A 17408-nucleotide genomic window follows, 5' to 3' on the forward strand; every position below is an offset into this window, starting at 1 on the left:
TCTCCCCTCTCTTGATTTCTTAAAGTGGCGATTGGTTTTGTTCCTTTCATCACTAGCATAGCATTTAAATATAGTAAATGGTTTAAATAAAATACTTGGTTAGTTTGTCGTGCATACAGACTTGCTTTAGACTGTTTTCAGGCCATAGGCAAAAATAAACCATTTGGTATCTAGCCATAAATCCTATCAGGACTTGTCTTCCAAACTAGTATTGGAAAACCAGTAGGGTTCCTTATCTTGCAGAAACAGACGTCAAACTATTCCTCCCTAGTCTTCCAGTTGGTCCACTGAGAATCCTGACTTCCCTCAGCAATTCTATCTGTTTTGTTTAAAGGGTTTTAACTTTTTTTTTTTTTTTGCTCTTAATACTTACAGCTTTTGCTCAGATGGATTATAAAACTTGTAGGTCATATTTTTACTTCTCTGGCACTTTCCAGTGTCAAGTAACACCGATGACACCAAGCATCAGAGGCTTAAAAAAGTACAGTATTGGTGGCGAGGTTGGATTTCATTCAAACACCCCAGTGACAAATCGTAGTAACATTTACTACACGTTTATTATGCACAGACATTGTTCGAAGAACTCTCTTTATAACTAGTCTTTAAAGTAAGTGCTATCTTTATCCCCATTCTACAGATGAGTAAACTGAGGCTTTGTTTGTTGTTGGGATTTGAACTCAGGGAGGCTGGTTCTGAAGACTGATCTTAACCTCATAGACCAACGCTGATTATAGAAGTAATAGATGCTCTTTGTAGAAAATGTAGAAGGGAAAATAAAAAACGTTTATAGGCCCATTACCCAGAGACAAATGCTAACATTTTGGTGTTTTCTTTTCTTGTGCTTTTTAAAAACATGGTTTATCCTATCACATACATGGTCTTGCATACTTTTTCCATTTAATAGCATTTTCCCTGTGCTATAATCCCTAAGTCCAACATTTAGTGGCTATATCATATTATGTCAGATAGCCGCACAATAATTGACTCTAAAATTTAATTATTCCCCATTTACTGTTGTTTCTAGTTTTCTGGTGTTCCAAATAACATCAAGATGAACCTCTTTTGTTATCTAAAGCTTTTTGTGAAATTTCAGTATTCTCTTAAGAAGGGAAAATTTTAAGTTGCTTGATAGAAATTGTCTAAGTTTTTTGCCAAAAGGTTGTACTATTTTGTATAAACACCAGCAGTGACAAATGTAGCCTTGCCAGCATTGAGTATTATTTACAAGTATCTTCTAATTTGATAGCTTAGTAAAATCTGACTTTAATGTATATTTCTGCGGTTTCCTCCCGAGTTTGCTTGTTTTATATAAGCTTATTAGTCATGTCTAGTTATCTTCTGTGATCTGTGATGTGTGTTCATCCTCTTTGGGGGTCTTGGTGCTCGATTACTTTAAGATTGGTGGTTTTACATCCAGTCTCGAGGTGAGGTCTGTTCGAACGTCACAGCCCCTCTTCTTGGGTGATAGGGAGGAAGGGGAGCAGGGATTGCAGACTGCGCTGCTTAGGGAAGGAGCACCCACTACCCTGTATCCTTCATTAAAGCCATGCCTGGGGCTGGAGCAGGACATCATATTCACAGGCCCGAATACAGAGCATGCGTGAAGGAGGGTTGGCGAAGTCTTTCTCTGTTTTGTTTTTTTAAACAAAACAAAGTGGAGTTTCTTAAGGATAGAGACAGGATCTGGTAGTGTGTTTGTGTCCCCATCCAGTCCCCAGCAGACTGTTCCGTGGTAGACACTCAGGGAGTTCTTTCTAACTTAACAACACTCAGTGCCCATCCTGTTGTAGAAACCCAGCACAGCAGTGGAGTATCTCGCAGCCCACCTCTCCAAAATCCACGGCCTGGACTGGCACCCAGACATTGAGCACGTTCTTGCTACCTCCAGTCAGGACAACTCTGTCAAGGTGAGTGACCCCCGGGGACCGTTGGGGGAGCTGCGTGTGGGAGGCATCAGATTTTGTAGCAGCACTTTGCTGGGAAGGAAAGCTGCACTAAGCACAGTGTGTGTGTGCGGTAGGGGTGCGGGGCAAGGAAGCGGGGTTGCCTGGGCCAGTAGGAACGGTGGAGTAGCATATCTCTGATGGGGCTCCTGGGATTTGCTCAGAGTGTTTTCTTCTTTCCCTTCGTGAAGGGAAGTCAGAGACTAAACCATTTAGAAAGGAGAAGTTCATTTGCCAAGAAGTTGCCAGGAAGTGAGATTTCAGGAAAAAAAACAACGCTAAACCAAACCAGATATATCAGTAAAGGAAAAAAGCCCACAAAATTGTTAAGGTTACCAAGTTTATGATTAGTCTCCCTGGGGTGGAAAACTAGCAATTTTCTCACATCATTATCATATCTGCAAAAGTTAGGACATCGTCAGTCAGCATTGCTAAAGTCAGGGATAGAGTTGTTTTACTAGAGATTCTCTCTAACTTCCAGGAAATGCTCCAGGGTTTCTGTTGTTTCCGTGACCCTATTGTTTTTGGTTTATCTCAGAGCACAGCATTTCTTGTTGTTTGTTTTTCCTGTCCTGATTCTGGGATGTGGTGCCTTTAGAAGGATGCAGGGCACAGGGCCAGCCTCATTCCACAGGCCCTCCTTGTGGTCGGGTCCCTGTCTGAAAGGACAGAGATTTGACCTCAGAAGTTTGCTTAGCAATTTTGTGATTCAGCATCATTAACGTAATGCTTTGTTTACATGGGCACATGGACAATGTCATTTTTTGGTATGGTGAGCAAAACTAGAATCATAACACTAAGGCCTGAAAAGTTAACTTCTGTCTTGAGCTTTGTAAATCCCTTAGGGTTGTCATTTACTTTTATGTGCCAGAGTGGGTTTTTTTGGTCTGTTTTGGGTTTGGGTTTTTGTCACCTTGTCATCCAAGTTCAGAACCCAGAAACCATCCAGTTCCCCTCCTCCTCTTTCCTCAAGTTTGTCACTGTTCAGTGACATCTTTACCACCTGTGAGGCTGGATTCCATGGGTATTCAAGCAATAGACCAGTTTCCACATGTGAGACTCAGTTCTTGTTCCTTACTTGTAGGCTGAGCTTATGAATTAAATGAGACTTTAAAAAAAATTTTTTTTTAAAGATTTTTTTGATTTATTTGATAGAAACAGCGAGAGAGGGAGCACAAGCAGGAGGAGTGGGAGAGGGAGAAGCAGGCTTCCTGCTGAGCAGGGAGCCCGATGTAGGGCTTGATCCTGGGACCCTGGGATCATGACCTGAGCCGAAGGCAGACGCTTAATGACTGAGCCACCCAGGCGCCCCGAGACTTTTGACATGGTTATTTAATTTATTTCACTGTATCCTGGTGGAAGGAAGACAGTTTTTATTGAATGTATATAAATAGCATAATTGTAAAAAGTGAAGCAGTTTTAGAGGCACTTTGCATAATATTCACCCATCATTTTTAGTTATTTGTAGATCAGGATCAGTATGTCATTTTTTCCTGCATAATCATTTTCTTAAGTTTACCTGATGATAGATTAGCTTATAATTTGTAGTAATACATTTTTGTTATATTTTTATTTTCTGAATTGAAGGGGTGCGCTGGAACAAGATACCATTGAATGAATGTTTCACCTGAGTTTATAAATTATTAAACTGTGAAACTGTTGAATTGAGGGTTAGAGCTAGATCGAGAAGAAAGAAAAGGATTTTTCTTATATGGCTATTAAAAATAGACCATTAACCACAATGAGATGAATTCATACCAGTTTAATGATTTTTTTTTCCCCCTGATCTTGGGTTAAGCAGTCAATTTTACAACACTGCCTTCTTCTAGATGAAGAGTCCTGGAAATCCAGACACAGTTCCTTGGTCCATCCCGACATCTGTGTCTGCCCGTGGGTCAAGGTCAGCCTTCCCGAGTCCTGTACCCACGAGGCTGTTCAAGAACCTGGTTCTTTCTTGCCTGAGGCTCCTCTGGTATTTCTTCAGAAGCCTTCCTTTCTGGTCTGTAGCTTGTAGCAAAGGCCTTTTGGCAGGGAAGAGAAAAGCAGAAATTACCTGTGGACGAGAGGACGGCATGGCTGTTCTGGTTCTTACGGTGACCAGTGTGTCAGGTTGAAACAGACTGAAGTCATTCACATGCAGCATATAATCATTTCATAAGACTGGCAGTTGTTGCCTTGAGCATAAGACCATGTTATGAAGTGAGTGAGGCCTTGCTCAAATCCCCAGGGGCCTCTAACTTGTCCCATAATTATATGTTATAATTATATGGTATAATGCTCACCAATCGAGCATATTTAAATCTGGAAACAAATCTTTTTTTTTTTAAAGGATCGATTTTGTTAACAGTTATCGTGACAGTCTGTAAATAAGCATGAAAAGGACCCAATTGCTGGAATATATTCATAGTACTAATAGTTTACCTGTATGTAATTAACTTAGGGAGGTTGAACTTTTTATTTGCTAGTTTTTCACATTGGTAGACTTGATAATAGGAAGACATTCACAAAGTGTTGATCTAATTAAGAGTCTGGAGAGTGCCAAGCTGACCTCGTGATTTCTAGTTTCCCTTCTTTTGTAAGTTGAGGGAGCAAGTTATAGTTTTCCCTGTAGCCATCGAGGGAAACCCAGAAGAAGTTTAGTTGGAAAACACATCTTAGGGGCGCCTGGGTGGCTCAGTCGTTAGGCATCTGCCTTCGGCTCAGGTCATGATCCCAGGGTCCTGGGATTGAGCCCCGCATCAGGCTCCTTGCTCAGTGGGGAGCCTGCTTCTCCCTCTCCCACTCCTTCTGCTTGTGTTCACTCTCTTGCTGTCTCTCTGTCTGTCAAATAAATAAAATCTTAAAAAAAAAAGAAAACACATCTTAACAATTTTATTATTTTGAATATAGAGCCTGAATTTGGCAAAAAGAGAGTTGTCAGAAGAAACAAGAATTACCTCATGTGATCCCTTTATAGTCACATCCTCCTTCAACCCCTAACTTTTAGCAGCCACTAATATGTTCTCCATCACTGTAGTTTGAGGTCATTTTTTTTTTTTTTTGAGATTTAAAAATTTTTTTTATTAGAGAGTACAAGCAGGGGGAACGGCAGGCAGAGGCAGAGGGAGAGGGAGAAGCAGGCTCCCCGCCAAGCAAGGAGCCCAATGTGGGGCTCAATCCCAGGACCCCGGGATCATGACCTGAGCCGAAGGCAGACGCTTAACCGTCTGAGCCACCCAGGTGCCCCGAGAAGGTTATTTAAATGGAATGATTCAGGATGTAACTTTCTGAGTTGGCTTCTTTCACTCAGGATAGCACCTTCAAGATTCATCCAAGGTGTTTTAAGAATCGATAGATGATATACTTTTAGTTGGCGAATAGTAATCCACTGTATGAATATGCTACAGTTTATTATCTGTTGACCTGTTGAAGAACATTGATTGGGCTGTCAGCACTTTTTGATGATTGTGAATAGAGCTGCTATAAACATTCACGTATAGATTTTCCTGTGAATGGAACTTTCCAGTTTTCCAGGACAAATAGGAGTTGGGATCACTGGGTCAATGGTATATGCATGTTTAACTTCTTAAGAAACTGCCAAACTGTCATCTATTTTTGAAAATAATTTCTTAATACTGGAATAGTTCAGAGTTTCAGTCTTGGGCCTCCTGCCTTTGGTGTTCTACCATTTTCTGCTTCATGACAAATGCTCAGGCTCTAAGTATAGTTGTGTCTCTTCCTTGAAAGCACAGGCGTCTCTAAGGCAGAGTGTGTTGGGCTCACTCTGCATTCTGGAGCCTTACGTTCCGCACGGTCAGTGGCGGAGCGGGTGAGTGTGTACGTGAGTGCATTGGTGGCCAAACAGCCACCTCTTTCCTGTGTGACCTTGGGCAAGTTAGATTGTTTAGTAATTTAGCTTCTACTTTTGAGAAAGAACTGAATGACACCCATTATTTGGTTGTCGCAAAGATTAAATGGGATAAAAAAACCTAAAGCTCTCAACTCTGTCTCGAATGCAGTAAGTAGTCAGCACATCGGCTGTCTTTAGTCGTTACTTTGCCCTGCATGATGTAAGTGACACAGGGTGAAAGCTTGTCACTCTGACCTTTCACCTGCAGGCCCGTTTAATGGGCTGACCCTGATCTGCCCTGAGGGCTGGTCCTGGTGAGGTTGGGAAATTCTCCTATAATGTTGATCTATGGGAAAGGTTTTGCGTGTCTGCCCCTCTCCCCTGGCTAGGAGGGCTGCCGGGAACACACTGAGAACAGAGAGTGAAGGGACCGCAGGCTGCGCTTATTTCAATTGCAGAGTTTTTTAATGGCATTTATTTCACATATTATCCTGTTTTCTTTCTTCCAGTTCTGGGATTACCGCCAGCCTCGGAAATACCTCAGTATTCTCCCTTGCCAGGTGCCTGTCTGGAAGGCCAGATACACTGTGAGTGGGACACCCCACCTCCTGCTGGGGAGCTTCACCTTAGTGTTCCAGACGTGGGGGCCAAGGGCCCTCTTCTCTTATTTCCTTTGTGAGGCAGTTTTCTTTTTCTGTCTTGGCTGAGGGGTGGGGCAAAGGCGGTCATGACGGCATAAAAGCTGGTATGTATTTAAAAACTTGCTCTTGGAATGTTGGGGAAGAATCTGTGGGAGAGTTGCTGACCATAGACTGGGAGGCCGGGGCGCATGCAGGTGGTCACTAATGGCAGGGGAAGGGGGAGAGGTGGCGCCAGAGGGTTGTGGGGCTTGCGGTCAGTAGATCGTGGTGGAAAGAAATCTGGCTTTAGATTCAGAAGACCTGGGTTTTGGGTCCGTCCGTGCCTTTGAATTTTTTCCCAAGATTTACTGAGAAGTAATTGTGTAACATTGTATAAGTTCAAGATGTACACTTATTTCACTTAGCATAATGCCTTCAACCCCACCCATGTTGTGGCACATGATGGGATTTCCTTCTTTCTTGTGGCTGAATAATATTCCATTGTGTGTGTGTGTGTGTGTGTGTGTGTGGTGTAAGATACATCTTCTTTATCTGTTCATCCATTGATGCGCACTTGATTGTTTCCATATTTGCAGTGAGCCATTTAATATTTGTGTGGCCTTGGGCAAGCTGCTGGATGCTCTTGAACAATACTTTCCTCCTCTGTAGCATATGAATATAATTTTTACCAGGCCTTCCTTTTTATTATTGTGATAAAATTTACCGTTTTAAAGTATGCTGTTCGGTGGCATTTAGCACACGCACAATATGTCTTTCCCTTTGAAAAATGGTATGTGAAAGTGCTTTAGAAACCATAAAATGCTACAGATAGAGGGGATAGGCTATTAGTCTTTCAGCAATTTTCCCATTGTCACATTGATAGCTTCTGATCAGAGATAATGTACTTTCTTCAGTGTCAGCTTGAAAGGGAGTACAGGGATGAATAAAGCTGCCTTTATGCATTAGGCTGTCACCCTGAGGCGCTGTGGAACATAGAAGATAATTTAGGTATTAAATGCCTTTTGCATCTGGGAGCGCTTGTCAAGAAATCAGACATTGTTCTTATGAATTAGAATACTTCTCTGGATTAATATGTTTACTTTAAAAAATAAACAGCGAAGTCCAGGAGTGCTGCCAGGAGGGAAAGTGAAGATAAATGTGCTTTTAGGTGACTGTGGTTTATTCCTTCCAGAACAGAGTCTGATTATCTACCAAATGGGCCCCCTTAGCTACCTAGCAGATTAGGTGTTGATAAGTAAAACGTGTCAGTCCTGAAACTGGAGGGTTTCCCTCTGAATAGCTGTAGTTTGGGGGGCCGTGGGAAGGCGATGCTTCGTGTAGATGCTGTGCTTCTGGTGCATTTCCACATGGCAAGAACTCTGCTCGCTGCTCTGGGGTTTTCCCCAGTGTGTCTTGCATACTCGTTCTGGATGTGAAACAGTGTGTTCTGTTCAGAGCCATTTGCTTATTTTAGAATTTAAAGTTCTCCAAGTATTTGGCTTAGCTTTATTTTTTACTCGCTTTGGTCCCTTCCATGCACAGAAAAAGGGAATAAATGCAAAAGAAAAGTAGATGTGATGGTTAACTTATGGTATTTGGAAAACATTTCCCCAGATGGGTTGGGGCCTTCCATCATCTCGTTTATGTTAGTTAGGAAAGCATTCCAACTTTGGTAATTCAAGATTCAGCTGACTCTCCCTGGAATAACCACCTGCTTTTCCCTTTCCTGCCGTAGCCTTTCAGCAATGGCCTGGTAACTGTGATGGTCCCCCAGCTGCGGAGGGAAAATAGTCTCCTCTTGTGGAATGTCTTTGACTTGAACACCCCAGTCCACACGTTTGTGGGCCACGATGATGTGGTGCTGGAGTTCCAGTGGAGGAAACAGAAGGAGGGTGAGTGAGTGGGAGTCTGATTTCCTTCTGAGCCATGTTCCACAGAAGCTCCAGTAAGGTTGGCCATGTGATCCAGTGCAGAGGACGCAGACCCCTCAGCTCTGGGCTTGAGGAATGGGAGAGTCAGGGAGACCGCCACCTACCCACTGTAGACGGGTAAAGGGGTGTGTGTCTGTGGCTTGTCTCCCAAGCTCCCGCCTCTTCTCAGGTTCAGTATCATCTCTCACCTGCATGGAAGAGATCTGTAAGAGATGGAGACTTGCTGTTGGATCATCTCTAGGGCTGAAAAACTCTGGGGTCACAGTCCTCAGAAGCCTGGCGTTTGCTCCTTGCCACTCTGGGGAGGAAGGAGACCTGAGGTCATCATTAGCACCGCCCCCCACCACGTATGCCTAGTTCCCTTCACAATGCACAGTGGTCTTTTACCTCCCACTTCCTTGAAGATGGGTTTGACCGCATGTCTTGCTTTGGTCATGAGACATGAACAGAGTGATACGATCTCTTCTGGGTTGAAGCATTAGCGGCCATTGTACAATTACACGCTCTCTTTGCTTCTGCCACCGCAACTGGCAAAACTCCAGCTGGAGCTGTGCCCGTGAGCAAGATGTCCTTGCTTAATCCTCTGAGATTTGGGGATTGTTTGTTGTTGCAGCTTCAGCTAGCCAGCCCTCACTAATGCAGGGTCAAGTGTAATGGAGTCAGAAGCCCTTGGCCTCGGCTGCTCCACCAGCTCACCATGCAAACTTAGTTGCAGCCTCTCTTTTCCTGAGATCTTATTGTCACGATCTCTAAAGGTTTTACAGAACAGAAATACATTTCTTGGTCTTTCCATATTATGGAAGGAAAGCCAGGCAGTGGAGTCGTGTGACCTGTCCAGGGTCCCAGGAAAGGTCTCAGGTAGACCTGGGATTATAGCACTCCTCTTATTCCGGCTTATTTGTGACCTTCGCAAGCCTTTCTTCCAGGATAGTTTTTGAAGGGACTCTTTTGATCATCCTCTTAATTTTTTCATCTTTATTTCCCGAATATCCCTGCTTCTAGGAACGTGAGGCTGCTTGGTCTTTATCCCATCAGTTTGCATGCATGACTTTGACTTTCAACTTCCTTTCTTGCATTTTGCCATAGTAAACAGATGAAGTTGTTTCCTCATAGTCTAGCAGGGAAAGGTTGGCCTGTAGTTCTGGCTTGAAACAAAGTTTTTGGCAACCCATTTTCAGGGGTTTGGCACGCCTTTATCTGTGTCATCCATGAGCTGGCAGGCTGAATGGTGTACATGGGGGCCATCTAGTCAGTAGTGAGATTTTGAGTGCAAGTTACAGGTGTTTCTTCAAATTCTTTTTATTGTAAAGTGTATCATCTGTCTAGAAAATTGCATAAAACCTGTACAATCTTACAAATTTTGAAGTGAATATCTATGTAACTACCACCACGGGCTAGAAAGGGAACATTGCTTGAGCCCCAGATCACAGTCCTTTTCCTTCCCTAGAAGGAAACGCTGTCCTAATAATTCTGAGAGTGATTTCTGTTGTTACTTTTATAGTTTTGCCACCGTTCATGCATCCCTCGAAATAGTTTCAGCTCGCTTGTTGGACCTTTTGTAAATGTAATCCTCCTTTACGTATTCTTGTATTTTACTTCTTTTTCAACCACTGCTGCTGCATTTTATTTTACTTCCATGGCTTCTTAGTCAGTTTTTACTGGATCACCTCAAGCTTTGACTAGGGTTCTCACTGCGGTGCCGGAGCTCTTAGAGTGCTAGCAAGAGAATTGGGATATCGTGGCCAAGGGAAGGGGATGCTTCATGAAGGAAGCTCCAGTCACTGGTTTCAGATGTTGCTGAAGGATCAAGGTGCAGAGTAAGAGGAAAGCACTTAGTGGTACAAATAGGAAGCTATGTGATCATTAAGAGACCAGTTCCAGAAGCAGATTGCGGATAGAAGCCGGATCGTAAGGCAACATGAACAGAGGCAGCAGGAACTGGTTTTGTGGATGAAGTCGCCTTCACAGGCAAGGAGCAGACTAAGTAGATCTTAGAGCTGCTGCCCTCTCTGTCTGAGGGCAAGGAGAGGGTGCAAGAGAGGCAGTATGTGGGAAAGCAAGGGCCCTTGGAATGGGGGTGAAGGCACTGGTGGAGGGGTTGGGATTTGAGTGGAATTAGGGGTAACTTTTCTCCACAGTCAGGGACGTGAAAAGAAGCCAGATGTGAATGCAGACGATTGCTGATGTGAACATGAGTCTGTACAGGGTCCAGGGGACTGCTGGCAGGCAGCCGTTCAGAAGACTTGGGTCCTGCCGGGCATGCGCAAGGATACAGCAGCACCCTGAGGAGCGAAGGCCCAAATGGGGGCAGGGACACAGAGAAGGAACTTCTGCCCCTCACCCACCCTTTTAGCTTGGACACATCATGTGCTCTGCTGCCTCCATTTTCCCATCTGTAAAATGAAGGAATTGGATGAAATTCAATTCTAAACTCTTTTAAATTCTTTGCTCTCTAAGGATGGCCATAAAGGAGATTATTATTTTTTTTTTTTTCAGAATTTTTTTTTTTTTTAATTTATTTATTTGAGACAGAGAGATACAGAGAGAGAGAGAGAGAGAGAGTAGGAGCAGTGGGGAGAGGCAGAGGGAGAGGGAGAAGCAGACTCCCCGCTGAGCAGGGAGCCTGATGCGGGGCTCGATCCCAGGACCTGGAGATCATGACCTGAGCCGAAGGCAGACGCTTAACGACTGAGCCAGCCAGGCGCCCCCATAAAGGAGATTCTTTTTTTTTTTTTTTTTTTAAAGATTTTATTTATTTGAGAGCAAGAATGAGAGACAGCATGAGAGGGAGGAGGGTCAGAGGGAGAAGCAGACTCCCTGCCGAGCAGGGAGCCCGATGCGGGACTCGATCCCGGGACTCCAGGATCATGACCTGAGCCGAAGGCAGTCGCTTAACCAACTGAGCCACCCAGGCGCCCCATAAAGGAGATTCTTGATATGACCTAATTACTCAGAAATGCCCTGATCCTTTCATAAAGCTCCCTCAATGATTTTAGAATAGTTTCCCTCTGACCAGAGCTGATACATGGAAATATAACTCAGTCAATTAAGAACACTCAATCAAGATTGATTATCCTTTTTTTTTTAAAAGTTTTTATTTATTTATTCGACAGAAAGAGAGATAGCAAGAGCAGGAACACAAGCAGGGGGAGTGGGAGAGGGAGAAGCAGACCCCCCGCCGAGCAGGGAGCCCTATGCGGGGCTCGATCCCAGGACCCTGGGATCATGACCTGAGCCAAAGGCAGACGCTTAATGACTGAGCCACCCAGGCGCCCCGATTGATTATCCATTTTATAAAGAGATGCATCTCTTTACCAAAAAATTCTTTTAAATGGCAAGGTGCCGTTATGCATTTAAAGCAATTTGTTTCACAAAAATCATATTCATGCTCAGCTCCTCTGGAGCATATAAAAGGAGGAACATTTGTGCAGGCGAAAGTTCAATGTGACGTTAAATCCCAGCATCCCTCTTCACCAGCTGAGCTGCCAGATATTCTTTCATTTCATTTAAGTTTCTGCTCAAATCTGACTTCCTCAGGGAGGCCTGTCTAAAGATAGCTCCATCACATCAGTTCTCTAATCCTGGGTGTTGTTGTTGTGTTTTTTTTGTTTGTTTAATACCACTGTCACTACCAGACATTTTATTATGTATTTATCTATTTGTCTGTTGCCACCACTGGATTGTGAGATCTATAAAGACAGAGACTGTAGTATTCATGTTTGTCCTAGTACCTAGAGCAGTGCCTGACGTCTAGGAGATGGTCAACAAGTTTTTGTTGAATGGATGGATGAAGGAATCTCACCCCATTGCAACCTGTAGCAAAACTGATGTTGAATTAAAAAAAAAAAAAAAAAATTCCAGGGGCGCCTGGGTGGCTCAGTCGTTAAGCGTCTGCCTTCGGCTCAGGTCAGGATCCCAGAGTCCTGGGATCAAGCCCTGCGTTGGGCTCCCTGCTCAGTGGGGAGCCTGCTTCTCCCTCTCCAACTCCCCCTGCTTGTGTTCCCTCTCTCGCTGGGTCTCTCTCTGTCAAATAAATAAAATATTAAAAAAAAAAATTCCAGGATTATTATTTGGTGATTTCTAGGGTCCAAGGACTACCAACTGGTTACGTGGTCACGGGATCAGACCTTGAGAATGTGGCGAGTGGATTCCCAGATGCAGAGGGTATGTATTCAGTGCTGTTGTGGAGGAGTGTAACTGGGTATGCTAGAAACTGAAAAAAAAATACAAAGTTTAGTACCTGTGGGAGTTAGAGGATACGTAGAGACATTTACTAATACTTGCTGGTTGGCCGAGTGGCTTGTGTAGGACACACGGAGGCTTTGAGATCTTCAAGAGCCAATTCCCGTGTTGGGTACTTTTAAGCGTGAAAAGCCTCTGACTGCCTTTTCTCATGTCCCAGTATGAGAGTGTGGGTAGCTGACTGAGCAAATGGCCTGTGGGCTTCATTTCTTCTCTTCTTCTAAATGAACTAGGACGTCTAACCTTAGGGTCTGCAGTGTTCAGAACCCTTTACATCCATCAGCAGCACCTGTCCTATGAAGCTCTTTTCAATTTTTGCCCCATAATGATACCTGTTTCTTATGTGAACCACAGTGGTTGGTACCTGGTATGAACTGCTGTGGCCTGTGCTCTGTAGAGGGTAGATAGAAAATGCTGCGTAAAATTTTCAACCCTGCAGGGTGCCTGGATGGCTCAGTTGGTAGAGCATGCAGCTCCTTTTTTTTTTTTTTTTTTTTGTGCCAAAACCTGGGAACGAGAGCATGCAACTCTCTCTCTTTTTAAGATTTTTTAAGTTAATTAATTAATTAATTAGAGAGATCGGTGGGGTGGGGAAGAGCAGAGGGCGAAGGAGAGGGACAAGCAAACTCATGGCTGAGTAGCGAGCCCAGTGTGAGCCTCAGTCCCATGATCCTGAGATTCATGAGCCCCACGTTGGGTGTAGAGATAACTTAAAGATCAATCAATCAATCAGTCAGTCTTAAAAAAAATTTTGCAACACTGCTCAGTACGAAGTCACGCTTAGCATTTTGGTTAAGTATCATCACCTTACTGCCTTTCAAATATATTTTTTCCAGAAAGTACCATTTGTTCATTTTTGGTCTTGGGTTAGCTGAGCAACTCCATAAAGGCTTGGAATTTAATGTTTTCTGAGGCTTGCACAAACTATGAACAGGATGAAAAATTTCCAGGGTAGCTAAAAGTCTGTTCTCCTGTGTATTTAATTAGAGATTTGGTGGAGGGTAAAACCTATTCTGATTGTATCGGTTTTTGGCCGACATCTTTAGCCTTTGTGATTCCCATTTTTAAGTCAGAACCCTAACCAGACATGATGATCATTTCCACTGACATCTGTAGACCTAGATCTTCTACCCTTTGTTGCAGCTTTGTGCAAACGACATATTAGATGGTGTCGATGAGTTCATTGAGAGCATTTCTCTTCTGCCGGAACCAGAGAAGACCCTTCACACTCAAGATACAGATCACCAGCACAACTTGAGCCACGGGGAGGAAGAAGGTAATCGGTCAAACGGGTGTTTCAGGGGAAGTGCCCCTCTGTGCATCTCAGAGTTACGGCAGATACCCTAGAACGGCTCTCGGACCCATTTTCAAAAGGGTTTTCCAACAACTGAAGAACCTCTCTCTCCTGCTAGTCTTAAAGGAAGACCCCCCGAGCAGTATCCTGGAAGAGAATAAATCGGAGCAGCCAGGGCTGCCTCAGACTCTGCAGCAAGAGTTCTCGCTGATCAACGTGCAGATCCGGAACGTCAACGTGGAGGTGCTCGCTAGTTTACGGCCTCGTTCCCCTGCTTGCGGATGGCAGTCGGTGGGCGAGGGGACTCTTTCAGCTCTGATCTCGGCTCGCAAAGAGCTTTGCTGCACCAACAAGTGAATCTGTCTGCTTGCTTTTTTATTTTCTAGGTTTTCTAGAGAAATAGATGTTTTATAAATGCACATTATAGTCTCACCATAGTATTTTCTCGTAAGATGAACCAAGGAATAAACTGATGCTCGTGTGTCTTGAAATCCTCTTAGCTGCTCCAACACCTCATTTTACCATGTGTGAAGTTACTTAGAGCCAGGGAGGCTTAGTGATTTGGCAGAGGTTACTGGTGTGGTTAGTGGCAGAGCTGAATTTAGAAGCCAAACCTCCTGACCACCGCCCCCCCTCCCCACACACATACCAGGTTCTTTGGACTCTGCTGTACTGTCTCCCTTTAAAGCTGGTCATTTCCTTAATGACTTAGATTCATAGTAAGAAGGTCACCAAACCTCTTTGTTCATTTAACACATGGAAAGGTTTACTCTCTTCCTTTTGGGGAGGTATTGAAATGCTTTCCTTCAGAGAATTGAGTCTGTGAAGGAGTTTTGAAGCTTGATTTCTTTTTTGCCCAGATTCAACTAACAGTAGGTATGGATATGTGCATAATTATCTCCTTTGGCCTTTTTGGGAGGAGGGGGGCAGAGGGACAGAGAGAATCCCAAGCAGGGTCCATGCCCAGCATGTAACCCAACGCAGGGCTCCCATCTCACAACCCGGAGCTCATGACCTGAGCTGAAATCAAGAATCAGATGCTTAAACCAATTGAGCCATCCAGGTGCCCCTCCTTTGGCGTTTGTTTTATTTTTATTTTTTATTTTTTTTAAGATTTTATTTATTTATTTGACAGAGAGCGAGAGAGGGAACACAAGCAGGGGAGCAGGAGAGGGAGAAGCAGGCCTCCCACGGAGCAGGGAGCCCGATGAGGGGCTCGATCCCAGGACCCTGGGACCACGACCTGAGCCGAAGGCAGACGCTTAACGACTGAGCCACCCAGGCGCCCTTCCTTTGGCATTTAAAACAACTCTGCAATACATGCTTTTCTCCCTACTTTACAAGAGGAAACTGACACTAAGAGATGTAATGACTTGTCTGAAGTCAGCGGCTATTTGGTAGAAGAGATACTATTTGAATCTGTCTCCAGATTTCCCACGTGTGTGCCTTTTTTCGCTCTACTCCAGCTGCCTTCTCTGGTTGGCAGCGCGAGAAATCGAGAGAGAAAGGATTCTTTGATTAATTGGTTACCTGTATCAATTCAGATCATAATCCTTTGTTGAGAACAGTTGAGAAAAGTGTGGACAGCCAAGTGATTCTAGTTTCAGAAGGAGATCTTGATTCCTTTTCCAGGAGTGCTTTTTTAGAAGTATTGAGATAAAATTCATTTACCATAAAATTTACCCTTCTAAAGTGTACAATTTGGTGGTTCATAGTATAGTCACGGAGCTGTGCTACCATCACCCCTAATTCCAGAACATGTTCATCATTTCATCATTCCTAAAAAATCCTATTAGCAGTCACGTCCCATTGCCCGAGCCCCCGCCCCTGGCACCCACTAATCCGCTTTCTGTCTCCATGGATTTTCCCAGGAGTGCTTTTTAACTCGAGTCCGGTATTTCAATTTCTTCCTGCTTTATTTTCTCATCTCAAAATAAATATAGCAAGTTTCAGTTCTACCTCACAGCTTCAGGCTGAAGCTTTTTTAAGTCAAAATACTTTGAACTTATTAAATCAGTGCTAAAATTAAAAATCTGTCTTGAACACGAGTTGTCTAAATCTTCCAAATTCATTTGTCTCTGGAGAGTCTCCCTTTGCCCAGGTCCCGGGAGCCTAGAGCTTGCAGTTAGCTTGTTTAAATTCATTTGCGTCCGGGGGCACCTGGGTGGCTCAGTTGGTTAAGCGACTGCCTTCGGCTCAGGTCATGATCCTGGAGTCCCAGGATCGAGTCCTGCATCGGGCTCCCTGCTTGGCAGGGCGTCTGCTTCTCTCTCTGACCCTCCTCCCTCTCATGCTCTCTGTCTCTCATTCTCTCTCTCTCATATAAATAAATAAAATCTTTAATAAATAATAATTATTTTTTTATTATTTAAAATAATATTATTTTAATATTTATTATTTATTTAATAATATTATTTATTTATAATATTATATAATATATATTATAAAATAATATATATATAATAAAATAAAAAATATTATTTATAATAATATAATAATAATAATATAAAATAAATAAATATTATTATTTAAAATAATAAATAAATAAATATTAATAAATAAATAAATTCATTTGCGTCTGGAGATGCCCGATGGCTCATCTCGCGAGCAGTTGTCCCTCTGTCGTCTGCAGATGGACGCGGCGGACAGGAGCTGCACAGTATCCGTGCATTGCAGTGGTCACCGTGTCAAGATGCTGGTGAAGTTCCCTGCGCAGTACCCCAACAACGCTGCCCCTTCCTTCCAGTTTGTCAACCCCACAACCATCACATCCACGATGAAAGCGAAGCTGCTAAAGGTAGGGGTCTGTGTCCACACATTCCCCTTAGTGTTGTAAGAGGAGACGTGTGTTCACAGGCATCAGCTAAGTTGAGTGGTAAAGTTGAATGAAAACTCCAGTAGATAAGATTTGAAAGTCTTCTGTATGTGCTTCGGTGATAACTTCATTGTGTATAGAAAATATCAGAGCAGTGGTTCTTAACCTTTTTGGATCATGGACCCCCTTTGAACAACCAACGAAAACAATGGACCCTTCCCCAGAGAAATTTGCACAAATGTTGTATATAATTTAGAAATATAGTTGTAGTTCTATAATTGTATATAATCTGCTTATAGATGTCATTAAAGCTATGCATTAATCCCTGGTTAAGAACCCTGCAGTACATTTTCATTTATCTGGAAACAGTAGGCAAGGTGTATTCTTTTTTTTTTTAAAGATTTTATTTATTTATTTGACAGAGACAGAGATAGCAAGAGCAGGAACACAAGCAGGGGGAATGGGTAAGGGAGAAGCAGGCTTCCTGCTGAGCAGGGAGCCCAAAGTGGGACTTGATCCCAGGACGCTGGGATCATGACCTGAGCCGAAGGCAGACGCTTAACGACTGAGTGACCCAGGCGCCCCATTCTTTTTTTTTTTTAAAGATTTTATTTATTTGAGAGAGAGAATGAGAGAGAGAGCACATGAGAGGGGGGAGGGTCAGAGGGAGAAGCAGACTCCCTGCCGAGCAGGGAGCCCGATGTGGGACTCGATCCCGGGACTCCAGGATCATG

At 43.5% G+C, this 17408-nt stretch overlaps 1 protein-coding gene across 4 annotated transcripts in view; it reads left to right on the forward strand.

Annotated features, from left to right (window-relative positions):
• Positions 1-17408, forward strand: part of WDR59 (WD repeat domain 59) — an 84573-nt gene that overhangs the window by 33489 nt on the left and 33676 nt on the right. For all 4 annotated transcript variants that reach the window (XM_035024782.1, XM_035024779.1, XM_035024780.1 and 1 more), the window contains exons 8-14: positions 1791-1907; positions 6282-6359; positions 8128-8284; positions 12408-12487; positions 13709-13841; positions 13978-14102; positions 16492-16656. In XM_035024782.1, the coding sequence (XP_034880673.1) occupies positions 1791-1907; positions 6282-6359; positions 8128-8284; positions 12408-12487; positions 13709-13841; positions 13978-14102; positions 16492-16656 (855 nt within the window). The remainder of the gene's footprint in view (positions 1-1790; positions 1908-6281; positions 6360-8127; positions 8285-12407; positions 12488-13708; positions 13842-13977; positions 14103-16491; positions 16657-17408) is intronic.

Source organism: Mirounga leonina, unplaced genomic scaffold (genome assembly GCF_011800145.1).
Source record: "Mirounga leonina isolate KUSES-001 unplaced genomic scaffold, KU_Mleo_1.0 Mir_180, whole genome shotgun sequence".
NCBI lineage: Eukaryota > Metazoa > Chordata > Mammalia > Carnivora > Phocidae > Mirounga > Mirounga leonina.